Raw genomic sequence first — 27,701 nt, 5'->3', positions numbered from 1 at the left:
TAGGGGAAATAGCCCTGAACAACTGTACCTTCGCACACTTTGGGAGAGAACGTGCTGAAGCCCCAGGCATGCTTGTGTGGCCCTGCTTCTTGAATGACTCTCTGTGGGGAGTTGCAGGCGGGATCTCCCTGGCATGAATAATCCTGACGCTTCACCACAGAAGCTGGAGGAAAGAGAGGAAAGCAGGGACCAGCAGCATCAACATGATTTCTGTTTTCCACTGCACGTAATATTGTTCACCAGCTCGTTTGCGCAGGTCTCCCTCCACAGCTCTCAAGATTAACAACTCATTTTTAGGTAAGGGTAAAAGCGAATTAGTTCAAACACAAGCAACAGCTGGGAAGTGGGCAAAAGTACATACACTCACATTGGAGAAAAATATAAATCTTGCTGCTATCTTTTAGCTCAGTGTTTCTTGTCTATTTTGTTTTTTTGGTACACCTCACCACAAGGTAGTTTCAATTGTTAAAATTTTTTCCTGAAAATAGAAAATGTCTCTTGGGTTCTCCCGAGAGCGGGGTGCCCAGGCACACACACATTCTTCCCATAGCACAGCACTTTAAAATTAATAGCACATGCAGAGGAAAACTAAACCCTTTGACGTCACTCTTGAAATGAGGAAACAGAAACAGAAAAGGCTCCACTCCAGTAAGCTGCCAGAGTTGAAGCCGATTGGTCTCCGCTTTTCCTTGCCTGTGGCAACTGACAGCACCTCCCAGCCTAGCAGGCCGGCTGCCTGCTCCCCCAGCCAGTCGGTGGGTCTGGGCACTGCAGCAGGCTCGGCTCCATCCCAGCACTTGCCTGGGAGAAAGAAACGTGTTATACTCACCCAGAGAGAATTTCTTTCTACCTTCCTTCCTCCCCGATCTCTCTGTGTGCTTTTGTGTTACTTTTTTTTTTTTTTTTTTTTTTTTTTTTTTTTTTTTACTTAATTATATTCCTAATCCTGGATGAAGTTGCTGGATTCCGCAGCACAAGTCTTCATGAACAAGCAGCACCGCTCAGAGATTTCACGGCATTCAAAGGTCACAGAACTGCCACTATGGTTAAATGTCTTGTTTAATGGTTGAGGTAGGTACAAGAGATTTCAGCGGCAACTCATTTTTCTTGAGAGAACAGAGTCACAGAGAGATGGCAGGAGTTTTATTTTAAATGAACCTGTATGTATATATTTTTTGGTCTGTGATTGTTACTACAGCAACCAGCTTTTGAATTTCCTTCCTTTTTCTAGGCGAACTGACTAAACATTATCACTTACCCTGAATTAACTGTTTCATTCCAAGCAGCCTGATGAGATACTCTGGCCTTTTCGCTGCACTTTGAGCCCCTCCTGAGGAGGGTTGCTTTTTTTCCTTTGGCTTCTTTTTTAATGAATGCAATATTTCTTCTCCAATGTAAATCTTAGAGTTGAGTCAGTTTTTCTTTTTGGTGGGACAGGACAGGAAAATATTGGTAAAGAGATTAGTGAGGGTTGCAGAACAGAAAAAAAGAAAATCCTTTTTTCTCTTGAGTTTGTCATGTTGGTTGATAGAAGATGAAGAAATTAGTAGGAAGAGAGGAGGAAGCTAATAATGAGATTGAAGGTAGAAAAACCTATACGAGGTGTGTCAGAAAAATGAACTCTTGAGGAAAATGCACTTTATCATTTTGTTGCATTTTTTTAAAATGTTCTGGATTTAGAAGTTAACAGGGGAGATGCAGGCACTGAGTTACATGACCAATGATTTAGATCTCATTATTTATAAAGGAGAATAAAACTTCTTTATTAGCACTGCAAATTTGCTAATTATCTTTTCCTACAATAGTTGAAAGCAGAGTGAGATATTTAATTAGGCACTTGAGTGATTGAGCCTGGGGACTAATTAATCTTCTATAGATTCTGTTCTTCATGTGTTCAGCCAGCATGACTATTAAAATGTTACAGTAAACCTCTTTGCCCCTGAAGGCAGGCATATGCATTTATATACAGTAAACCACTAAACGTTGCCAGGGTGGGAAGCAGGGCAGTTAAACCCAGGGCTAATATTGTTTTCAGTGACACATTATGATTATGGGTTGAGGGGGACCCCTGCTAAAAATCATTCCTATCTAGAGTCAGTTATTGTAAGAGCAATTCAAGTAATATATGGTTCACATGGATTTCCTTATTACCCTTCTCAAAGTTATAAAATAGCAAGTAAGACAGGATTGTTTGAAACCATTACTGTTTCCAGAATTGCTTGATTTTTTTCTCCAAAGGTTTCTATTCTCAACGTTAAGAGAAATTTTTAAAACTGGGTCATGTTAGCAGTAAGATTAATAAGCAAGGTGTAAAACACATAGTGAATTTCAAAGAATTAATGAAATTAACTTCGTAAGAGTGTAATGTACCAAGTTAAGAACTGCAAAAATATTAGGTCTGAGATGCAGAGGATGTGCTGTGAATGGACAATTGCTTTTCTGCAGCGCCTAGTGGGAAAACAAGGACTTTGTGTGTTGCAAATGCCTAACTGCAGCTCCTCCATTTCCTCTGCTTTATCTTTTATTACTGGCTGGTGAAACAAAGAAGGGTGTCAGTAGTAACGTCTTGATTGACATTTTCTCTAATAAAATGAAGTCGCTTTTTGTCTGAAGTAGCAGCCCAGAGTTGACGAGGTGCAACTCCACAGTCTGTATCCTCTTTATAAGGATTTTTACCTGACACTGTAAGCTGTCTGATTTCAGAGTGTACTCAGTTGACCATGAGACAAAATCAGTGGTGACTATATGTCAGCCAATTAGCTGGGAGAAACTCTGTTTTGAATCAAGTTACTTAGGGCAAGGGTGGAAAAATCCAAGATGTGTCAGGAGCAGACACCAACTTTGGGAAATGAATTGCACCAGTACATCTTGTAATGCCTTTCACGATGTTCAGCACAGTTACTCATTGTCAGTTCTCAATAAATACCTAGTTAAAATGTTTGCTGAGAATTTACTACCCTTCATATATTGTAAATTATTTAAATAAATTTCAGATATGGCATTTTCAACTGTCTTTGAAAAAAGCTTTTGTGTTAGTCCAACCTAAAGTATAATCTATTTAGGAGGGCATTGCAAACATTGACTGGTGTTCTTTTCAGCCAGAGAACCTTGTTACCCCAAACAGATGCAAAAGAAAAATGACCAAGTTTCCTCAAAGTGAGCATGTACCACATGGAAATGCCTCTGCCTAGTAATTAATCTTCCAAAGTTGAATTTGTTGTTAAGCAGGCTCAAATCACAGGGGAAGCTGCTTGTTGACTGACAACATAGTGCTGGAAGGAATTTATTAAGCAGTAAACTAATCCCAAGCAAGACTAAAAGGGCCTCATTATATTAAAATGAAGTGTCAAAATTAAGAATCAGAATAGACTCTAGAACATCTAAATGTAGAAGCTAACAGGTATTCTAAGTGGTTCAACTTACCTTGACTTTTGGGGGGTAACTTTCTGAAGGACCCTCAATGTTCAGAACTTTTTACCCAAAGACTCCATCATCCCATGGATTCAGCTTATATATCCCAGAGAATTCACAGACAAGTAGGAATCTCTCTTCTAGGAGGCAAGTCTAGCTAAAGAAGAAGAGATTTGGCATTTGGAAACGAGATGAGACCCTCTCTATCAGCGCCGCCCCGTGGTGGCATCCCCATTCCTCCTCAGAGCTTCCCCTTGGGCATCCTCACTTCTCCTAAGAATGTGTCTTGGGGAGCACGCCCATCCCTCTTGTGGGAGGAAGCCTTGGGGTGCTTTACAGGCATCAGGACCATTGGCTTTACAAGCATCCTAGGTGGCCTTGTCAACATGCTAACTTTGATTCCTGCGGTGATGCATACTTGGTATATTAGCAATCTTTAAAGTGGTCAATATGGAAATTTGGGGGATAGAAGGGAAAAAGGGATGTAGAAACCCAAACTGACAATATCTACTACGTTCCAGGCATTGTTAGAGATTTGAACACAGAGTACAACAAAATGCGTCAAAGTTCTAGTGTATAATCAATGTAGTTATACTTTCCCAAGAATCGCTTAGGTATCTAGATGATTTAATTTGTACGTGGAAAGTGATTGCATGGAGCACACTAAGAAGAGCAGTAGATGGAGGCAGGGGACCAGTGGGCGCCCTTATTCAGGATCTAACTAGTTGGATGACTCTGAGCCACTCTTACTCAGTCTTGATCTCAGTTTCATCACCTGCAAATGAAACTGGTTGTATTGGGTTATTTCTAACAATCCTTTTTTAGATGAAACTTTTTACAGTATTCTTATTTGGCGTTTTTTTTTTAATTCCATTTGTATATAAAAATGTGAGTGTTAAACCTTTACTAAAAAAAAATTACTGTGTGCTTTCAGCATGTCAAGGGCTATGTCTACTGAGGCAAAGTGAATAAAAAGACAGATAAGCAATGATTCCCACCTTCAGGAAACTTACATTCTGGTTGAACTTAAACAAACAGTGGAGCCTGGGCAGAGAAATGGAGGAACAGAGAGAATTTGGAAGGGAGGTGGTGATGAAGAAAAACAGAAGAGGTGGCTTTATGCAACTGAATTCAAGAAAAAAATCTAAATTTTCCATCTATATAGATATTTACGCCTATTATTGTAGTCTTTAATATGACCAATGGAAGCATTGTCATTCTTTTGAAATGATATATTTGTAATGGTGTCCTTAAAAAATATAATGTGAAAGGAAGCCAGAGTTTTACCTTTTGTTGATTAAACTACTGTATAGGTTTGAAATGGTGAATTAAATCAGTGCACTGATATCTTCTCCATCATCACTTGGACTTGGAACCCCTAGGAGTTCCAGAAAGCAGGAGTCCTTCGAGAACTTTGACAACAGCCCCAGGTTCCAGTAGCCATTTGGTGCAAGCAAGGAGGGTTCCCAAGCTGTGCTGGGCTTGACCACTGATGCCTTGTAGTGTCGCAGGAATGTTCTTGATGGCAGGAAACCTCCCAAAGTGGCTCAGAACTTTCAGAGAAGACCTGTGTGAGTTAAGGCAAATTTCTTAAACTTTGGAGGCCCTGACTGCCTCCTCTTTAAAATGAGGCTTTTGGAATACTTCTGGGATGCCTTTTTCCTTTCCAGATTCTGAACTTCACCCTGACAAGATTAATGTTGACTAGTTAGCATTAATTTCTTTTTATTCTCCCACCTCTCCCATCCTTTATTTCTACCATTTCCCTTAAAAGTTTGCCTTTACTAAGTTATCCAAATTTATGCAATTTCACCTCCAAAATACCCTCATTGCTAAGGAAAAACAAAAACAAGTCCCTGGGTTTTGGAGAATTTCTCCGCAGGAGGACTGTTGCTCCCCAGGGAAGACCACCTGTCCTCGCCCCCTTTCCCTCCTCTGAGGCTGATGTGCTGCTCTGTGGCTGTAGCTCCCCTTCAGACAGTAAAGGGATGTGCTTTGTGTTCACTGTAGCTGGAGACTTTAATGTGACAAGTGTCTTTTTCCTAAGTGCCAATCATTGTCCTAGATTTTCTGTGCTATCTCACTTTAATATCTCTTCCGCTCCAATTCTGGTTTCTTTAGGGAATAACTGAAAACTTGTTAATAACTAACTTGGAGGAATCCTCAGAAGAAAGATGTTTTTGGTTTGGTTGTCCATTGAGTATCTGCTCTGAGACCTGGGGCCTATGGTACAAGGTGGCTGCCTCATCCTGCTGGTGGAATTTGATGCAATTGAGTTACTCTAATCCAGACACTGGTTGGATCCTACTTGGGTCAGAGCATTCCTCTGGCATCTCCTCTGGGTATGGTTTACAGATAACGTCTCAAGCTTGGAGAATAGGGGACAGGGTTTGTAGTTTTGGATAAACCTAAAAATAACATGACACAAAACACACGTAAGTCTATTAAGCAATATATAATTCTTAATATATTAGTGTATAAATACCCCAGTATTGAAAATCAAAACCCTTTCATGAATGCTTTATAAATTTATTTGCATACAGTATAGAAGTATGAAAATAATAGCCTTAGTCAATATACCAGTAAAGAAAGTTTATGTCATGCATACCCCCTCCATTCTTCACACTCCCTTCACCCTTCCTTTCTTCCTTCCTTCCTGCCTCCCTTTCTTCCCTTTTTTGCATTTGTAAGGAGAAGATGGAAAAAATTAAGATTGGTAATGAGATTTTGATGGAGTTTCCTTTTGTAAAATTTGAAGTAATGTTTATTTTAGTTTTTCTTTTCTAATTGTTGGTGAATATGTGCAAAATTTTTCATTAAAATTCCTGCTCAGATTCTTGTCTTATTAATACCTTTTGTGTTTTACATTCGTATTTAACATGTAAATAAATATATAAGGTATCCTTTCTACATGATGAAAATCATCATTACCTGCTCACTGCTTCAGACACACAAAAAAGGATTCGGTTCAAAACAGGAGTTTGTACATAATTTAAATATACTGAAGGATATTTAAGAGTTTTGAGTTTTAAAAAACATTCTTTTCCCCTGGGATGGGAGGTCGGGTCCAGGGTTAGTCTGGGGTGAGAGGTATTTCCATGGGTTCAGGTGTAGACATAAGGAGGTTAACATATACCTGAATTGGTCAAAATTTGATATCTAAAATAAAGATACTAAATTTTCAATGTTTTACATATTCTTTGACCCTAGTAAATCTTAGTCTAAGAAGATATCAAATTATGTTTATTTTTGCCTTTTTTGTAATATAAAAACTCAGAAACTACCTAAACTAATAATAGGCGAGTTGTTGAGTACATTATTTTGAATCCATACAATAAAATGCTATATAGTTACTTAAAAGAATAAGCTAGATCTACATGCACAGTCTGGAATGATTTTCAACATTTGTATAACATTAACATTTGTAGAACTACATATACACATTCACACACACTGATGGAAAATTTCTAGAAATTCAAATAAAAAACTTAGCAGTGGAAGCCTCTGGCAGGAGAACTTTGAGCATGGGATGGGAACGACTATCTGTTCAGGTATATACTTTAGAATTGTTCAGCTTTTCTCCTCATAAGTTTATTACATACACAGTGGAAAAATTATGTATATTTATTTATTACTGCGTGATATTTAAATTAAAGCTGAGAGGAAAATTAGAAAGTAAAAGAAGAAAGAGTTCTGTTTTTTAATTGCTTCATTAGCTTCTTCCTTCAGTCATATTGAATTTCTCCCGTGTGCCTTTAACACAGGTAGGGAGGCCATCATGCCCCGGAAGAAAGAGTCCAGGAAGTGAGGAGATAGATAGCCCAGCTCTCCTGCTTGAGTAACTTTGGGCCAATCATCTCTCAGGGCACCAGTTTCCTCATGTACAAAAGGAGAGGCTTAGTCAAGCTAGAAGTTCCTTCCAGCTTTCATATACGTTTCAAAGTTTTCATAAGAAAACTTTTTGGCCTGTTGCCTGCCCAACTATTTGAGACCTTTCTCCATAAACTAAATGTACATATTTGACTGTATGTATTTTATTGCTTTGAACACTTTAACTAAATTTTCTCTTTTAGAATTGGTCGATTTGGTTTAGTTTTTCAAATTAATTAAATATGCACAATTTATATTTATTCAAATAGTGTTTAAGGAAACCACACATCATGGACTTTTAAAATAAAAGTATGCTATAATACCATTTATTCATAAAACAGTAGAAAACACTGTTTGTATTAAGATGTGTAGCTTGTGCAGTAATACAAGCAACTAATGCTTCAGTTTCAATATGATTTATACCTTTCTTGGTTTTTCAGGAGAAACAAAAAAAAGACTTTCATTTCCCTTTCCCATTATGCCACTTGCCAACTGTGTCCAGCCAGATGAAAGAACTCAGTCATTCACAAAAGTGTAGATGTATTCTCGTAAAAGGAGATGCTGCAGTAATACAGAGGTCTAAAGAATGCCTTGATTTAGAAAAGGTCATTAAATTTAAGGAAAAAGTTGTTTTCCATGTGATAGAAATATAGTATATTTCCATGTCTTTCAGACTAGTCTTCTTGCTTTTTCAATGAAATGAAAACAATTTTAATTTGGTTTTTAGTTTGATTTGGAAAATGTAAGTATTAGTTATTTTAATTATTTAGTAATTTTTATTTTCTATTTTTCTAGACTTTTATTGTGTTTGGAGTAAAGAACAATCTTTAAGTTAAAACAAAAGGGATAAACACAAAACAGATCGGAATTTGTATGATAGGAGGTTTTTTTTTAAACAATCTTATTGAGGCATAATTGACACACAATTGACTGCACATATTTGAAGTGTACAATTAGATAAGTTTGATACTCTTGTGAAACCATCACCACATTCAAGATAATTAACATATCCATCATCCCCCAATTTTTTCCTGTGCCTTTGTAGTCCCTCCCTCTACCCCTCTCTCCATTCTGAAACAACCACTTATCTGCTTTTAATGTATGATAGTTTTGAATGACATTCTGAATTTTTCTCTACAAATCCTTATTAATTTTTTAAAAATATTATTAATCATTTAAAAATAATCCAATGGCTAATAATAAAGTAATTGAAAAATACTATCTTCTTTTTCATTAATATGTTGCCCCTGAGGGTCTCTGTGAGTGCATGAGAGAGACAGAGGGCAAACCCTTCTCAAACTTGAAGACAAATGTATATAAAACCTATATACTGCTGTGGCCTCTCCCGCCGCGGAGCACAGGCTCCGGCCGCGCAGGCCCAGCAGCCATGGCTCACAGGACCAGCCTCTCCGTGGCATGTGGGATCCTCCCGCACCGGGGCACAAACCCGTGTCCCCTGCATCGGCAGGCGGACTCTCAACCACTGCGCCACCAGGGAAGCCCTATAAAAACTTTTAATGGTATTTGTGTCAAAAACAGTCAGTTGGAGAATATAGCCTACTTAAAATGTCTCCTTTAACGTAAATCTTTTTAAAAATAGGTCAGATACATTTATTGAATTAATTGGCAACAATATGTGATTTATAAAAATGTGTATTTTGTGTGGAGAGAAAAGGGAAAGGAGGAAGAAAAAAATGAGAATCAAACTTTTTTCAAGGAACACTGACCTTGTAACCTAAATCCCTGCGTTCAAGTTCCGGACGCTAGCCTTACTAAGTGTAATACTTTGGGCAAGTTATTTAGCATTTTTGACTTTTTAAGTCTCTTAAATGTGAACTTAAAATGAGGTGCCTTTATGTTCTAAAATTTCTAAGGTTTACTCACTACACACACAGATGGATTAGCTTTCATATGTAATTAGTCGCTTAGTTCAGGGCACAAATGTCAAGTCACTTCTTTCTTAGAACATTCCTATTAGGAGAGGTGGACCGGGGCACGAACCCGCGTGCCCTGCATCGGCAGGCAGACTCTCAACCACTGCACCACCAGGGGAAACCCCATAATGCCCACTTTAATGGCAAGGAAATTGAGGTTTACGGAAGTTAAAACTAACAGAGTTGAAATTCAACCCTAGCTTTTTTAATGACAGTTTTTAATTATTTTTATACGTTTCAAATGCACTGTGTTTAAATCCATCTTTGATCATTCTAAGCATGAGTTAGGAAAAGTCTTTTTAAATTAGTATACAAAACATAAAAATATCTATTTCAAAATGTTAAAGCAATCTACACAATATATTTATTTATATGAGGTTCCAGTGTATAGAGGAAACATTATTTCATTTTAAGTTCATCCGCAGTGGGTGAATCTGACACTTTAAACTTCGGAAATTTTGTTCTGAAAGGCAGTGTAACCGTAATGATGAACAGTGCAGAATCTGGCACCGTTCATTGTGGCTCACTTATTAGCTCTGGGATCCTAAGCCAGTTAATCTCTCTGGTCCGCACTGTACTTATTTATAAGATGAAGGTGTTTAAAATATCTGCCTCATAAGGTTGTTGTGAAGATCAAATGAGTTTTGTTTGTAAAATGCTTAGAACGTTGCGTGAAAGGTAGTAAGCATCATGTGTGTATCAACTGGTATTATTTGCTTACAGTTATAAAAATTATTTCATGGAGTTGTAACTGTTTTGGGCGTAGTCCTGTTGGATGTTTTAAACATTTAAGAGAAATACAGTTTTTTATTTTATTTTTAAACTATAACACACATACAGAGAAATACCCAACATATAAATGTACAGAATGGTTCACTAATTTTAAGTGAACAAATATATAACAATTACCCAAGCCAAGAAATAGAACATTATTGCCACCTCAGAAATCCCATCAAGCCTCCTCCATTCTTTCATTCACCATTATACAGTGAGACTTACTAAGTTGTTACATATGGCTCTAATTTAATTTCATTATTGCATAGTGTCTAATTATTTGAATATGCAACAATTTATTCACCCATTCTACTGTGGAAAAACATTTCAGTTGTGTCTAGTTGTTAATGTTATGAATAATACTGGCCTGAGCATTCTTTTGATACACCTGTACATGTATTTCTGCTGAGCATACACCTAGGAATTAGTTGCTGGGCCACAGAGAATGTTTATGTTCTACCTCAGTAGAAAATTCAAAACTGCTCAAGGTGGTTAAAATAATTTACACTCCCACCAACAATGTATGTATGATAATTCCCTTCCTCACTAACCTTACATATTAGCATTTAGGAGGTGTGTAGTGATAGCTTACGGTGGTTTTAATTTGCATTTTCCTGATTATTGACAAGTTTGAGCACTTTTGCACATATGTATTGGCCACGTAAATATCCTCTTTGTGACGTGTCTAAACAAGTCATTTATATATTGATTTATAGGAATTTTTGGTATATTTTAATATCTTTGATTGCTATATATGTTATCTCCCATTCGTAAAATCTCCTGTTCTCTTCTTCAAGATTATTTTGTTCATTCTTCATTCTCTACATTGCCATATAAATTTTAGAATTAAGATTCTTACCTAAAAATGAAATTTTGGTTATTGATCAATTTGGGAAGATTTGACATCTTTCCTGAGTCTTTCAATTCATGAACATAGTATATCCCTCTATTTATTTAGGTCTTTGTTAATTTCTCTCAATAATATCTTCTAGCTTGCTTTGTGGTCATTTTACACATTCCTTGCTAGATATATTACTAAACACTTAGTATTTTGATGCTATTCTAAATATTATCTCTTCAATTTCAGTTTTTACTTTTTGTTACTAATATATAGAAAACCAATTAATTGTTGGTATGTTAATTTGTTATCAGCAGCCTTACTAAACTCACTTGGGAATTCTCATATTTTATCTGTAGATTCTTTTTATATTCTATGTAGGCAATCATGCTATCCAAGAATAATGGTAGGCATATATATTCTTTTTTAATACTGAGAGTTTTGTCTCATTGTACTGGCTAGGATTTTCAGTAAATTGTTGAAGAGGTAACAGTGGGTAATGTATTATTTTCAATCTTAGAAGGAAAGCTTTCAACATTCTGTCATTCAGTATTATATTCTCTATAATATTGAGAAGTTTTCTTCTATTTCTAGTTTGCTAAGAGTTATCATGAATAAATATTTGATTTATCAAATGTTCTTTCTGATATCTACCATGTGATTTTTCTCTATTTTTCTGTTGTGGTGGTGACTGATTTTACAATGTCAAATCAAACTTGAAGTCCTGGAGTAATCCCAATTTGGTCATGATGTGTTACGCTTTTTTTTTTTTAATCCATTATTACCTTGTTTCTGGATTGCTAATAATTTTTAGGATTTTGCAACTATGTTCATAAAAAAATTAGCCTAAAATTATTGTTTCTGGTAACAACCAGGTTCCATTGACCTCATAAAAATAGTTAGAAAATATTACCCTTTAAAAATTTGGAGGAGGTAGATTTATATAGATTCATGTTATTTCTTCCTTAAATATTTGTTAGAAATTGTAAACAAATCCATCTGGTCCTGGAATATTTTGTGGGCAAGATTTTAATTATGGTTTTAATTTCACTAATTTTTATGGGTTATTCAGGTTTTCTACTTTTATTTTCAGTTTCGGTAAGTTGTGTATTTCTAGGTCAACTATCTTATCAAAATTTTGTAATTAGCACGAAGTTGTTCATAATTCCCTGCTTTAATATTAGTCTAACTTTTTATTTTTACTGTTAGTTTACTGTGCCATTTCTGTTTTTATTGTTTTTCTCCAATAGTTTTGACAGGATATCAACTTTATTAGATATTTCAAGTAAACAACTTTTGACTTTTTAAATCCTCTTTTTTTTTTGTGGTACCCGGGCCTCTCACTGTTGTGGCCTCTCCCGTCGCGGAGCACAGGCTCCGGACGCGCCGGCTCAGCGGCCATGACTCACGGGCCTAGTCGCTCCGCGGCATGTGGGATCCTCCCGCACCGGGGCACGAACCCATGTCCCCTGCATCGGCAGGCGGACTCTCAACCACTGCGCCACCAGGGAAGCCCTTAAATCCTCTTTATTTATGTGTATTTATTGTCTATATTTATTAATTTTAGTCTTTTATTATTTCCTTTTATTCTTTTCTGAGCTTTTTTTTTTTCTATTTTCTCAGGTTTTTGTTTTTGTTTTTTTTTTTTGGCTCATAACATTTCAGTTTTTCTTCTTTTTGAATAAATAGATTTAAACCAATAAATTTTTCTCTAACAGAGTTGCATCCCCAAATTTAGAGTTTCCATCATCAGGTAGCTCAAAACAATTTCAATTGTAATCTCTTTTTGGACTTAGATTATTTAGAAATGCATTTTTAAATTTTCAAACATATTGAGGTTTTCTAGTTATCTTTTTTTTTTTTTTTTCGGTACGTGGGCCTCTCACTGTTGTGGCCTCTTCCGCTGCGGAGCACAGGCTCCGGACGCGCAGGCTCAGCGGCCATGGCTCACGGGCCCAGCCGCTCCGCAGCATGTGGGATCTTCCCAGACCGCTGCACGAACCCGTGTCCCCTGCATCGGCAGGCGGACTCTCAACCACTGCGCCACCAGGAAAACCCTCTAGTTATCTTTTTGTCATTGTTTCCTAGTATAATTCTACCATGGTCATAGATCATAATTGATCATACATGATTTAGATCTTTGAAATTTGTTGTATCTTATTTGTATGACTCAACATATTGCCAACTTCTATAAATGTTTCATATACATTTGAAATGAGTTTGGATTCTGTGGTTGTTAGGTACAGCGCTCTATACAAGTCAATTAGAAAATTATTAATTGAATAATTCAAATCTAATAGTTGGCTCTCAGGAAGCAAAATAATCAATACATATCACAATGGTTTATGGCCTTCCAAAGAGGGCCATATGTATATAATCTGTACATAAACAGATATACAGTGTATATGGTATTAAACTATTTGGGAAGGAAGTGATTAGGAGAAACAAATCTAAAAAGTCTGCTTGAGGGCTTCCCTGGTGGCACGGTGGTTGGGAGTCCGCCTGCCGATGCAGGGGACACGGGTTCGTGTCCGGTCCGGGAGGATCCCACATGCCACGGAGTGGCTGGGCCCGTGAGCCATGGCCGCTGAGCCTGTGCGTCCGGAGCCTGTGCTCCGCAACGGGAGAGGCCACAATGGTGGGAGACCCACGTACCGCAAAAAAAAAAAAAAAGTCTGCTTGAGGAAATGGGATGATAATGGAAAAAAGGTTGACAAATACTTAGATACAAATTTAGAACTGGTATATCATCCTGTTGAATTGAAACTTTTCTCATAATAAAATATCCCTTTTTTTCTCTATTAATGATTTTGCCTTCAAGTCTACTTTGACTAATACTAAAATCTGTACCACTAGCTTTCTGTTAGTGTCTGTGTGACTTATCTCTCATTCTCTTAGTCTTTAATTTTCTGTATGTTTATGGTTTAGATGTCTCTCTTTACAAGCATCAGATAAGTCAATATTGTTTTATCATTCAGTCTGATATTTGTCTTGTCAGTGGAGTATTTAGTCTTTTTACATTTAATGTCATAATGATATATTTGAGTTTAAATATGCTGATTTACTATGCTATTGGATTGGCCAAAACGTTTGTTCGGGATTTTCTGTTACATCTTACAAAAAACCTGGATGAAATTTTTGATCAACCCGATATTTGCCCTTCCTGTTCTATATTTCTTTTTATCTCTTTGCTTGCTGTCTTTGGATTGAGTATATTTATAATTACATTGCCCCTTTCCTATTAGCTTGTTATTTTTACATTCTTTTACATTGTTTTACTGGTTACTATTGAGGTTACAGGATTCATCTTTGACCTAGTGAAAGTACAATGCAAATTAGTACTTTTATCACTTTGTGGGAAATTTGAAAACCTTAGATGAATACCTTAACTACTTTTGTGCCTCTTCAGAATTATATTCTATTTTTAGGTATTTAATTTTATGTAATTTAAGCTCCACAATGATTATTGTTATTATGGTCTCATACAGTCATGTATACTCTTCTTCCTTCCTGCATCTCTGAGATTACATATAGGATTTCCTTTAGTATAGTGATAATTTGGTTCAGTTTTGTTTTTTTGTTTTTTCTATCTGAAATATATTTACCTTTTTTTTTTTATTACATGGACTTTTCCTGGGAAGAAAATTCTAGATTGGTAATTTTCTTTCCCCACTTTATAACATTATTACATTGTCTTATAACTCACTGTTTTCGTTAATGTCAGAAAATACTCCTTTAAAAGCAGTCTGTCCTTTTTTTTTGACTGTTTATGATTCTTTCTTTATATCTTTGATTTCCAGTATTTTTACCATGATTGCTTAGGTGTGGTTTTCATTGTATTTATTATTATATATATACATATATATATATTTAGACATTATTTTATTTTATTTTTTAACATCTTTATTGGAGTATAATTGCTTTACATTGTTGGGCTAGTTACTGCTGTATAACAAAGTGAATCAGCTATATATATACATATATCACCATATCCCCTCCCTCTTGCGTCTCCCTCTGACCCTCCCTATCACACCCCTCTAGGTGGTCACAAAGTACCGAGCTGACCTCCCTGTGCTATGCAGCTGCTTCCCACTAGCTATCTATTTTACATTTGGTAGTGTATATATGTCAATGCTACTCTCTCACTTCGTCCCAGCTTACCCTTCCCCCTCTCCATGTCCTCAAGTCTATTTTCTACATCTCCGTCTTTACTCCTGTCCTGCCACTAGGTTCATCAGAACCGTTTTTTTTTTTTAGATTCCACATATATGTGTTAGCATACAGTATTTGTTTTCCTCTTTCTAACTTACTTCACTCTGTATGACAGACTTTAGGTCCATCCACCTCACTACAAATAACTCAAATTCGTTTCTTTTTATGGCTGAGTAATATTCCATTGTATATATGTGCCACATCTTCTTTATCCATTCACCTCTCAGTGGACACTTAGGTTGCTTCCGTGTCCTGGCTATTGTAAATAGAGCTGCAGTGAACACTGTGGTACATGACTCTTTTTGAATTATGGTTTTCTCAGGGTGTATGCCCAGTGGTGGGACTCCTGGGTCATATGATTGTTCTACTTTTAGTTTCTTAAGGAACCTCCATACTGTTCTTCATAGTGGCTGTGTCAATTTACATTCCCACCAACAGTGCAAGAGGGTTCCCTTTTCTCCACACCCTCTCCAGCATTTATTGTTTGTAGATTTTTTGATCATGGCCATTCTGACCAGTATGAGGTGATACCTCATTGTAGTTTTGATTTGCATTTCTCTAATGATTAGTTATGTTGAGCATCCTTTCATGTGTTTGTTGGCAATCTGTATGTCTTCTTTGGAGAAATGTCTATTTAGGTCTTCTGTATTATTATATTTTTTTATTATATTATATATTCTTATTATGATGATGATGATGGTAATTTTCAGTCCTAGAATCTGGGTTTTTTTTGGTAGTTTCTAGATCTCTGGCAAAATTCTCAATCTTGTCTATCATATCCTTGTATATATTATATGTATTATTTTAAAGTCTTTGTTTTATTTATATCTTATAAGTGTCTGTTTCTGTTGTCTGCTATTGCTGCTGGTTGGTTCAAATTTCTTGCCTTTCTTATGCTTGGTTATTCTTGATGGGGCACTGGACATTATAAATAAAAAATATGGAGATAAATTGAGGCCTAGTGTTATATTATCTTTCTCCAGATAAGATTTACATTTGTTTCTGCCAAGTAACTGGCGGCACTAATGGTCCTGATTGTCTTAATAGTCCTGATTTTGTGTTGAATGAATGTATGTGACATGCTTAAAACAGTGGTTGGCACATACTAAGTACTGTGCAACTGTCTCTTTTTTCCTTTCATTGCTTCCTTTAAAGGATGTGGAAAGAGAGAAAGGGAAGAAAGAACTAAGGATAACATCCATGGCATTAAAAAACTCCAATATGCACCAGAAGTAATTCTCATTTTTTTTCATTTTATTGTCTTTTTCTTATATCTGAAATAAATTTAAAAATGAGAAGTTGTATTCATCAAAATCATGAACTAAGTAGATAAAGATAAATGTGTTTACCTCCCATATTTCACTATGGGCATATATCCATTATGTAAAATTTTAAAACAGAATTACGATTGCATCAGTATAATTCCCTTATTTTATAATTATTATTCGCCAGTAGTACTTTGAGAAACGTTATCATTTTGGAGATTGCTCATATCCTAAAGAGATCTTGGGTCAAATAACTATTTGTTAATAGACAGTTTTTCATCTGCACCTCACATTTCCAGTCAAGGATACCTACCAAAATGTATCATTTAAGTCTTGATTTATGGCTTTTTTGCATGGAAGCTAATGTTATCTTATATAGTAGCTGATATAAATTAGGTACGATGAGCTATTAGCAACTTTCTTCATTATCCAAATTGTTTCACAGTTTATAGTTCCATGCAAGCAAAATCTAATGTCTCTGAATGAGACATTATGTGTTAGTCCACATGTGTTGTAAACACTCAAAAAATTTTATTTTCAGTACACTAGCTATGTCCTGTGGAATGAGCAAATTATTATTTAAATGGTTGCAAGAAAAATACTCTACCCAGGATTAAACTTAGCTACGCTAGAGTCAAATCCTCGTCTAGTTATGTAAAACTAGGTTTTTGGTGTTCTGTATTTATGTAGTGCCTCTGCCAGTTTGCTGGCTTTCCTTGGGCATTTGTGTCTTCCTAGTACTACTTTATGCAGGTTTTCCAGTGCTGGGTTATCTTTGGAGCACAGGTGAACTTGAAATTATAGCTAATAAATGCAAAATATGCTACGTCCTTAACCTAGAGTCCAGTCATTAATTATTTACAAGCAATTTAAAAATAGTTAGAAAATATATTTTTTTAGAGAAAACAACAGTAAACAGTTAAGAAAAATATGCTTGAAATATCCTGCTTTATTGATTTTCTTTTTAAATAGGTGTGTTTCTAGTTTTCATGTCATTTTTTTCTTTTTAAAATAGAAATTAAAAAAAATGGAATTTAAAAAGAATCATTGTTTAGCCTACTATATGTATGCTAAAGCATATTAAATTAAAAACATATTGAGTGGTATGTTTTTATAAAATATGCTGTTTTGAATTGGTAATATCATACATTACAGGTAACAGCAAAGAAGGAGAATTGACTTAATATTTAAGCCAAAAGACTAAGTTTTATGTGTTACTCCATGAATTATTAAACTGAGAAGAATTTACGTCATAGAGTAACAACAAGGAGTTATTACAAACTGTTGAGTAACTAAATAGCACTTTTGCACAGTTTTTAATTGCAAATTCTTGTGAAAAGGTACATGAGTAATTTATTCTGTTTCTAACACAGGTATTTAGTTTCTTCCTTAAGGAAATCAAAAAGGAATTCATAACTAATTTCTAAGCTAATTTAATGTGTTGAATTTAAATTTTAAAAAAATTTATAAACCTGGTAATTTTGACCTGCATTTAAGTTATTCATGCAATCTTGAGCACACAAGATGACTTCAATTATTTTCTAGCTGTGAAACAGTCCTAAAATTATGTCACTATTTCCAAACCAGAATCTGATATCATAGCTTTTTTTTTTTTTTAATTATAGTTTCAGGCTAGGAGAAGTTTTCCTGTATGGCTGAGATGAGTTTCATGTTCCACATAGTAAGGGTTCGCTGCATCCTTGCCCATGTCCTGAGCCAGTGTTCTACTGCTTGATGCCAGGATGGTCATACCCATCTTTTGCCTCTGGTCAAACTACTGGTTAACTATTTTGACTATCATTCTTTTTAGTGCCTATATTTTATCAAGAAGCAGGCTTGACAAATCAGCATGTGGAAACGATTTAAGAAGAATATTGGTTGAGGGGCTTGCATGAACACCCAGAGCTGTAATATGGTGGGTCTCTTCTGACTTTCCCATCATGCACAGGCAGCATCAGAACCGTGCCCAGTATTCAATCCAAGTGAATTCTTACACAGGCTTAATTGAAATTGAATTTTAGGCCAAATATTTTACATATTCTCTTGTTTAGTTTGGCCTAGATGCCTTAAGTATGCTGGCTCAATTTTTTTTTTTTTCTATGAGTGCCTCAGATAATCATATGATACAAGTTTATGTACATATGTGTGTGTCCATGTGAATATATATAGGTAGACAGGTATAGATATATAAATATAGATACAGATACAGCTAGAAATATCTATATATGTGTGTATATACATGTACACATATGAAAGTATATAGCCCGATGATGATTGGCACATAATATTAGTACTTTAATTAAGATAATCTAGAATTACAAGTAATTGTGTTAGGTCTTAGAAGTGGGATAGGTATAGACTTCTTTTCATTGATGTGAAACATAGGCCGTGCACATATAACAAACTATTAATCAGCCCAAAACTTTCGTATATTACATTCATGAGCACTAAGGTCTTGAGAAAAATTCTAATTTCTGCTTAAATCTCTAAATATCCTCATAAAATCTTCAATACATAGGTATAATTGTCCCGTTTTAATGTGCAAACTGTGGCTCCCATTGATTAAATAATTAGCCTAAGGTCACTGCTTTTAAATGACAGAGTCAGGATTCATTTATTCAACCAGCAAGTATTTGGGGACCTAATGTGGTATAGGGACTGGGGATATAAAAATAGAAAAGACAAAGTCCCTGTCTCCATGGAACTTGCATTCTAGTGAGAGAAGCCTGACACTTAACATGTAAACAAGTAGATAAGACAGATCATTTCAGATATTGCTAAATGCTGTGAAGAAAATAAAGCAGGGTAGTGTGATGGCTAGTTGCTGGCAGTAGAGATGTGGGCGTGTAACTGGGAAGGTCAGTGGAGTCTTGTCTGTGTCTGAAATAATTAAATGTATGCAGCCATGCAAAGACCTGGAAGAAGAGTGATCCAGGTGGAGGAAGGAGCAAGAGCAAAGCCCTAAAAAGAAAACAAATTTCATTGTTTGAAAGACAGAAAGGCCAGGGCTGCTGGAGCAAAATGAGATGCTAGGATGGAAGGAGATGTGTGAGCCTAAGAAGGCAGGGCCCAGACCGTATGCACCTTCACCAGGCATGGTCTGAATTCTACTCTTCTCACAGGGAATGGGAAACCACTGAAACCAAGGCGACAGGGAAGAGATTCAACTGATCTGTGCTTTAAAGTGATGACTCTGGCTCCCGTGCAGAGAATTGGATTGTGCAGGCTGGGTTATAGAAGCCGTCACGGGCAGCTGTCGGTTATTGCAGGAGAGGAGAGGTGAAGGCAGCCTGGATTGAGGCGGAGACAGTGGAGTGATGGTTAGTGTTCAGATGTGAGTATCTGACAGTATAATGGATAGGAATGGATGGTGGATTGGCTGTATAGGAAGGACAGCATTACACAGTGCTTATGAGCCCAGATTCTGGAGCCAAGCTCCCTGGGTTTATATTCTGGCTCAGCCTACCAGCTTTGTAACCTTGGACAAGTAACTTTGTTTGAATAATCTATTCTCCAACTTGTAAAATTGGAGGAAGAAGCTAACCATGCCTACCTTATAGGATTGCTATACAGATTGAGTGTGTGTCTGTGTGTGCATCTGTGTGTGTGTGCACTTAGGACTCGGTTCAGTAGTCAGTGCTACTTATGTTGCGTACATGTCGATTAAATAAAGAACAATTGATGAATTCTAGATTTTTGGCTTACATCACTGCAGGTACCATTGACGAGATGGGGAAGATTGAGGGACGAAGAGGTTGGAGAAGGGAGATGCAGGAAGAAAGTAGGAGTCCTATTTGGGACGCATTAAGTTTGAGGTGCAGTGTTCAGGGGAGAGATCAGAACTGTACTTAGATCTATCAATACATTTGCTATTTAAAGCCTTGGCACTGAATGAGATCACCTAGGAAGACAATGTAAATAAATAGGAAGAGGATGGAGGACTGAGCCTTCCATCAGCATCAAAAGGTGGGGAGAGGGGGAGGAGCCAGGAAATGATTCAAATGCATACGCATCTGGGTTTTACATGGTGCTGCCTATATTATTGGAGCCTTGCCAGAGCTTGTGCTTCAGAACACTCTGTAGACATGAAAGAAAGCCTCTTTATAAATTCCTAGTATGAAGGGGCTGAGGCTTCCAGCTTGGACCCCGACGACAGGAATTTTCCATACATACTTGAGAGTAGCACAAAGAAACTGTGGTATAAATATGCCACTCCATGTTTACTCGTAGATGTTTTTAAGTACAATCATAGTTATACGTGGCCCCTAATGAGAACTCAGCTGCTTTAAATTGTGCCATTATTATATATTTTCCTTCACATGAAAGTATGGCACCTCCAATTTACAGACACAATTTACAAAGACTTTTGATACAGAAGTCTAGAACTGGCAAAGAATCATTCCCTAGACACTATATTATATTATTGATTTCCAGTCAGCCCACCAAAGCCTGTGTAACCCACAAGGATGTGAAATTCAAGTGCAAAGAATACGTAGACCCTAAACAACACAAGGAACAACATTTATGGAAAAATTTGCTTTGGTTTCTTAAGATACCAGGCATACGTTGTTCTTCTCCTCCAAGTAAGGATAGAGAGTTGCCTATTGGATGGAGATGTCAGGGGGCAGAGAACGGCGCTCCCGTGACCACGGTCACTTACATAAAAGATAGTCAGTGATTGTAAAAAACACAGGTATATGAATTGAGGAGAAGAATCCAGGGGAAAGATAGGAAACTCAAAATCTAGTCTTGGCTTTGACATTCACCAAAGCTATGACTCCAAGGAAGTCACTAAGTGTTCTGTGGCTCAGTTTCCATTTGTTTTATATTGGCTATAATAATCCCTCAAAGTGTTATTTTAAAAATAGATTTATTATATGTATATGTATTGCTTATCTGTACGTATATATAAACATATGTTGAGATACATATATATGTAAAATATGTATTTGTGTGTGACTGTGAATGGTAGAAAAATCTAAGTAACTATTAATTACTGTTTATCATTAATGTTATCTCATATCCTCATACCATCTCTTTGGTTTTTATTTTAATTCATGACATTTAGGAAAACATGAATGGCTGGATTTTAATAATGTGGAACAATAATAACAGAAATGAAATTTGAAACAACTAATTCCAACAATACAGAATAAGTTCTATTCATAATAACATTTTTTTAACATCTTTATTGGAGTATAATTGCTTTACAATGGTGTGTTAGTTTCTGCTGTATAACAAAGTGAATCAGCTATACATATACATATATCCCCATATCTCCTAGGTCACCTCATTAGCTCTTCCAGTCTTTCCTAACAGATGGCTCAATGAGTTGTCAAAAATGATCTAATTCCAGCTTTCTTAAGGGTTTGAGTGCTTGCAGAGAAGAGTTCAGTTGCCTTAGCAAGTTTTGTCTTATGTAAATATAATCAGTAGCAGCCTTATAAGTTACCTCAGGAAAGCAATCTAGAATTTCATTACAAATCATTATTTAGCATTTTAGTGCTGCCCTGTGTACTCAGCCAGGGAGAATTACTGTTTAAGGTTTCATAATTTTATCGATGACTTTCCAACATGGACACTACTTGAACTTTTCTCATACAGTATTGTCCACATCACACTAACTCTGCTGTTGTCTTTTTAAGGATACTTTCGATTTCATTTAAGGTACTGTCAGACATCAAGGACAGGTGTTCATAGAATATTTAAAAATGGTTAGAAATCAGATGTTTCCTTTTTATTCTGTCTAATTAATGCCCTTTGCTTCAAGACAACACGAGGAAGGAAACACAACTTTGCGGAGTCTCCGTACTTACAGAAGTCTCACAGAGCAAATTCATTCTATGTTTGAAGTGGGTCGGTTAGATAAAGACTACCAAGAACTGTGTGAACTTGTTAATTGAAGTCTACCACAGTAGTTTCACCTGGAATCTCGCTTTTCTGCCCACTTACTCGACTTTTTGGTTAGTTCATACGTAATAAATTGTACTCATTGTGCGTGTGAACTTTGGAAAACATAACCTGAGTTAACCACCATTTACATACCACTATAGAGTGAACGTGCAGTATTTCTCATTTCTTCATATCCAGATCTTTCACTTAAATTGTTTTTGAAAACCTCACAATCAGCAGATTACAATTATCTTGGACTAATGAGGATTTTTCTGTTTTTATTTTATTCTATGAATAAAAAGGGTTCTATGTAACAGAACCATTTTTGTGTCTTGGTGTATTGTCTAACGCATTAGTATTTTGATCACCTGATTTTAATTAATTTTCTGTCATTCTTCCTGTATTAATGAAAAAATTTTTCAAGCATGAAAAATTCACTCTGATAACAGTTCATGTACACAATCACTCCCTACAATAAAGGTATCAGGTTATTGTACTTACACCGAAGATGGAAGGACAGAGCAGAGAGCAAAACTGATCCAGTGATCTAGCAATAAGTGGCAACTGTTGTTTCATTTCCTTCCCTCTTCTCTACCACAAGCCTCTAAATTTCCCTGTCAGAAAACATATCTGAATTCCTGAACCATCAGCAAACACAAAATGACATGATAGATGAAAATATCTAAGAATGGGGGTAAAGATATTTTCCCTATACTTACAAGTGACCCTTAGTTTCTAGGTTTTTTGGAGTCAACATTTGAGTCCACGAATATTCTCAAAAAAATTTTCACTGAAATAATACAGTATCCTGTGAATATTTTGATTATGGAGTTTTTTGCCTGAAGTGTTTTTAAAGGATTCTTAAATGTTCTTTTATTGCAATCTTTAATATAGTATGATATAGTTCTGGAAATTTCACTAATTCTGGAGAAGAACAGGTACAATAACAAAATTTATTGAATATATGAACCAGGCATATATGATTTGTTTTGGTGGCATTACTTTCATTTTGTTGTGATTGTAGAAGCAATATAAACGTAATTGGAAAAATATGAAAATGTAAATATTGGTAATCATTGTTAATACTTCATAGACCTAGATATTTTTCTTTTATTAAAAAAGCTTACATTTTTAACTACAAATATTACAAATGTACAGAAAAGTATAGAAAATGATGTGACAGACGTCTGTATATGCACCACCTAGATAGCTATAAAATCATTTATTTAACAAACATTTATTGAAAACTGCTAAGCTAGACTGTTCTCGGCACCTGTAGACTCAGCAGTGAGCAAAACAGATAATGGGGGAACACAGACAATAAGTAAAATGCATGTGTAAAAGATGATAGCTAGTGAAAATTGGTGTCCAAAAAGGAGAGCAGGGAAGATGGTTAGGGGATATTGGGGAGCTGGGCATGAAATATTAAACAGGTTGCTTGAGAAATCCCACTAAGTGACTTTAGAAAAGACATGGGAAAGTGTTGGGAGAGTGAGCCATGCAGATACCTGGGGAAAGAAAGTTCTAGACAGAGGGCACAGCAAGGCCAGTGCCCGGAGATGGGTGTGTGGCTGATGTGTGGAACTTCTCCTTTATCTCTTTTATTCTGCCTCATTAATTTCTGTCTTTAATCCAGTGGTTTTCTTTCTTCTACTGACTTTTGGTTTACTCTATTGCTCAGTTTTAATCTTTCTTCCTTTCTAATTCATACATTTCAAACTATAAATTTCCCTCCAAGTATATTTTTAGCTGGACATTTTAATCTTTGAAATATGATATATTCATTGTGGTTTCTTTCTAAATATTTTGTAAATTCCATGATTTTTATTCTATTCAATAATGATTTAGAAGTGGTTATTTTAAATTTCTAAGTGTGGGGAGTGAAAAGGAGATTGCTCTCCTTTATTGTTGATTTCTAAAATTGATGCACTGTGTTCAGGGAATGCTGCTTATGTAAAATGATTCTTAGATTATTTTTATTTTTAGAGAGTTTTGAGACTTCCTTTGTAGCTTAAGTTGTTAATTTTTGTGAAAAAAACCAATATGAGACAGAAAAGAATATGTTTCCTGTAATTGTTTATATAAAGTCGTCAGCTCCAGCCTGTTAACTGTGTTGTCAAAATGGTCTATTCCCTTGACTAGTTTTCTGACTCTGAATCAATGATGGCAGTAAGCATGCTAATATCTCCTGCTGTAATTGTGGATTTGTGAATTTCTCCTTGTATTTCTGTCAATTTTTGCCTTGTGCACTTCGAGCTTTGCCTGGTAAGTGAATGAATGTTCAGAATGATTATCTTCCTGGTAATCGTTATTCGTATTTCTGCTATGAAGTCTATCCCATCTAGTATCAAAATAGTAATAATATTTTGAAAATATTCTAATATTAAAAGCTGCTATTCCAGTTCTTTGGGGTTACTATTTCCCTGACATATCTTTTTTTCATCCTCTTGCTCTCAACATTTCTGTGAGTGCATATTTTTGGTGTGTCTTTTTAGATAACATAGCTGAATTTTATTTAAAAATAAAAAATAATTTAATTTTTAAAATTTTAGTTATTTTTAAACTAATTTAATTTTTAATGTATAATTTTAATATATATTTTAATATACATTAAAATTTATTTATTCAATTTAAACTTTGGTTTTCTATGCATCACATTTTTCTGTTACTTCTTATTTACTCTTTCTGCTTTCTACTGGATGGATTTGAGGATTTTTTTTTAGTTGTGGTATAGTTGATTTACAATGTTGTGTTAGCTTCAGGTGTACAACAAAATGATTGTTATATATATATTTTTCTGAATAGTTTTCATTATAGGTTATTACAAGATATTGAATATAGCTCCCTGTGCTCTACAGTAAATCCTTGTTGCTTACCTATATTTTATGTATAGTAGTTTGTATCTGTTAATCCCAAACTCCTAATTTATCCCACCCCACCCCCTGGATTTGAGTTTGTTAATTCATTTTCTCTCCACTAATTTGGAGATTAGACATTTCATTTTTTTATGGTTTCAGTGAGTACCCTTAAATTTTTAACATTCACCGTAGAGTTAAAATATAAGTAAATTTATATGTATTCTCTATTAACATCACACCCCAGAATAATATAAGGAACTTACTTAAATCATCTTAGATTATGTCCACACACACCCCAACTATGTTATTTTATCTGTATTTGAGTTCTACCTCATTTTTAAACCCTGAGCTATCATCTTTTAAAATTTTTATAGTGAATGCTTATTTAAATTTACCTATGGTTTCCAACATTGCTCAGTATTGTTTCCTACATCTCATTCTTTCTTTTTAGGTTCACATTCTTTCTTTGAGGATCCGAAAGTGGTAAATACTTTCAGTGTTTAGACTGTCAATATTCTTTTTAATCCTCACTCATGAATGATGATTTAACAGGATATAGAATTCTCCAAGTATGAGTCATTTTCTCTCAACACTTTGAGGGTAATATTCCCTTGCATTCTAGTCTCTATTGTTGCTGATAAATTTTTTCTGTGAGTCTAATTGTTGTTTCTTTGTAGTGCACTGTCTTTTCTGGTTGCTTTTAAGGTTTTTCCCTCTGTGTCTGCTCAGGCCCTCTGCAAAGTACATTCCAAGACAGAAATACAAAGGATTTCTTGGGGAAAATGGATAAAGGGCCAAGGGAGCAGGAGTAGACGGTGAGAGCCTTCAAACCACAATACAGATCTGACTCTGCGAAAGGCGTTTGGTGTAGGAAGAGACTTAGCCTGCAGGGCAGCTCTGAGATCCTTGGCCAGGCTCGTGGGGATCTCCTAAGTTGGAAGAGTTTGGCATGGACCAGAAGGGTTCGGCTATGGTACCCCCATCATGCCCCACATTGGCTGGGAGCCCTCTGGAGAGAGTGGCCTCCGTGAGACCACTGTTGTAGAGCCTGAAGGTGCAGCCACTGGAGGCTGTCAGACTGCCCTGCTGGTGGCAGGTCCTCTCTTGGGATGAGAGCTGAGGGTTGCCACCCTCTGTCTTTCACATTCTGCAGGCTCACTAAAACATCTAGATTTATTTATCTTGCTTTATACTCTTAATTCTCCTATCCTACGTTTCACATATGTCATCAAATATGGTACAATTTTAGCCACATTTTCTTTGAAAATTGTATCTACTACCCTTTCTCAGTTTCTTGAATGTCTGTTACAGATATATGTGCTGCATTCCCATTCCATTATCCATTTTTCTCAAACACTCCTTCATATTTACCATATCTTTATTTCACTAGACTTTATTGTGAAAATATTCCTTAAATTTCTCTTCCAGCTCCATAATCTTTTGAGCTAGGTCTAAAAGGCTTCTGACCCATATTTGAGTTTTCTCTTCAATTATCTTATTTCTCATGTCTTATTTGGAAAAGTTACCCATTCTTATGTCAGTGTTCCTGTTCCTTCCCTATAATTTTGATCCTTTCATTAATCTCCAATAATGTTTAGCCTACTTGTTTTATGGATTCCTTCAAAACGTTCCAGTTCTCCTGTCTGCTGACTCTTTCTTGATGAATTTTCTTTCCTTTTTATTGTATTTTTCATTGCTTAGCTTATATTCAGCAGAGAGTTACTTTTTTCACGTCTTACGTGTTTTGTGTTTTCTTCCAAACGGTGTCCTAGGAATTCTGCCATTGTAGAGCCAGTCCACACATTCATTTTTTACACATTACGATCCTATACCATTCAAATGCCAGGCTCAGGTCTTGGTTTTCCATTTCTCGTGTGAGTTTTTCTATATTCCCTTTATAACAGAAAGAGAAACTGGCTTGTCATTTCCCTGGAATGATGAGCCAAGAGCTTTATTTCTCCTTTCCCCGAGGGACAGCCCAGCGTCATGCTACTATAAGCCTCTCGGTTCCAGTTTTCTTCTGAATAGATAGTAAAACCACAGTCCTATACCCTAGATCTTATAAGTCATTAACATCTTTCTTAGTTTTGGTTCCCTCAGAAGCAGGTCCTCAGACAAGGACTCAAGGACATATAGACCCTTTGGGGGGTACACAGAACCCCAGTAAGACAGAGGGAAAGTGAGTGGAAGAAAGGTGAAGGAAACCAATAGGCTGTGTCCACCAGCCATGTCAGTGGACAATTAAAGTGTTAAACTCTGGGAAATGGTTCAAAACACATGCCCACAATTAAGCCACCACAAAGGGTGAGGGAGCTGCTATATTTATATGTCATATCTGAGGAATCACTGGGTGAGGGTTACTAGGGCTGGGGGAGAAGGAGATATCTTTGACATTTCCAAAATGCCATGTGCATTTAATCAGAGCAGCTTCCAGAGTTCTAGGGAAAGAAAGCCCGAAGTCAGAGATGTGGATCCTGGTCATTGAAAAGCAGCAGGAGCACCCTAAGAGGCCCGAGGGATGCGGCCTGGGAGCTCACAGCATCTGCTACAGCATCTCGCTGGTTGCCACAGTTCTCTCATGACTGGAACACCTGGATTCAGGTTCCCTCTTCACTCTGGTTCTTAGGGACTTTCATTTATTTATTTG

The 27,701-nt window shown here is 36.1% G+C and overlaps 1 protein-coding gene across 1 annotated transcript in view; it reads left to right on the top strand.

Moving 5' to 3' along the window:
- Nucleotides 1–713: 713 nt before the first annotated feature.
- Nucleotides 714–27,701, top strand: part of PDE7B (phosphodiesterase 7B) — a 328,126-nt gene continuing 301,138 nt past the window's right edge. The window contains exon 1 of the mRNA XM_024759097.1: nucleotides 714–1,071. Within this exon, the coding sequence (XP_024614865.1) occupies nucleotides 1,051–1,071 (21 nt within the window). The 5' untranslated portion in view covers nucleotides 714–1,050. The remainder of the gene's footprint in view (nucleotides 1,072–27,701) is intronic.

The sequence above is a fragment of the Neophocaena asiaeorientalis genome, unplaced genomic scaffold (genome assembly GCF_003031525.2).
Source record: "Neophocaena asiaeorientalis asiaeorientalis breed wild unplaced genomic scaffold, Neophocaena_asiaeorientalis_V1.1 scaffold5, whole genome shotgun sequence".
NCBI lineage: Eukaryota > Metazoa > Chordata > Mammalia > Artiodactyla > Phocoenidae > Neophocaena > Neophocaena asiaeorientalis.
This window is presented reverse-complemented; position numbering and strand designations above follow the sequence as displayed.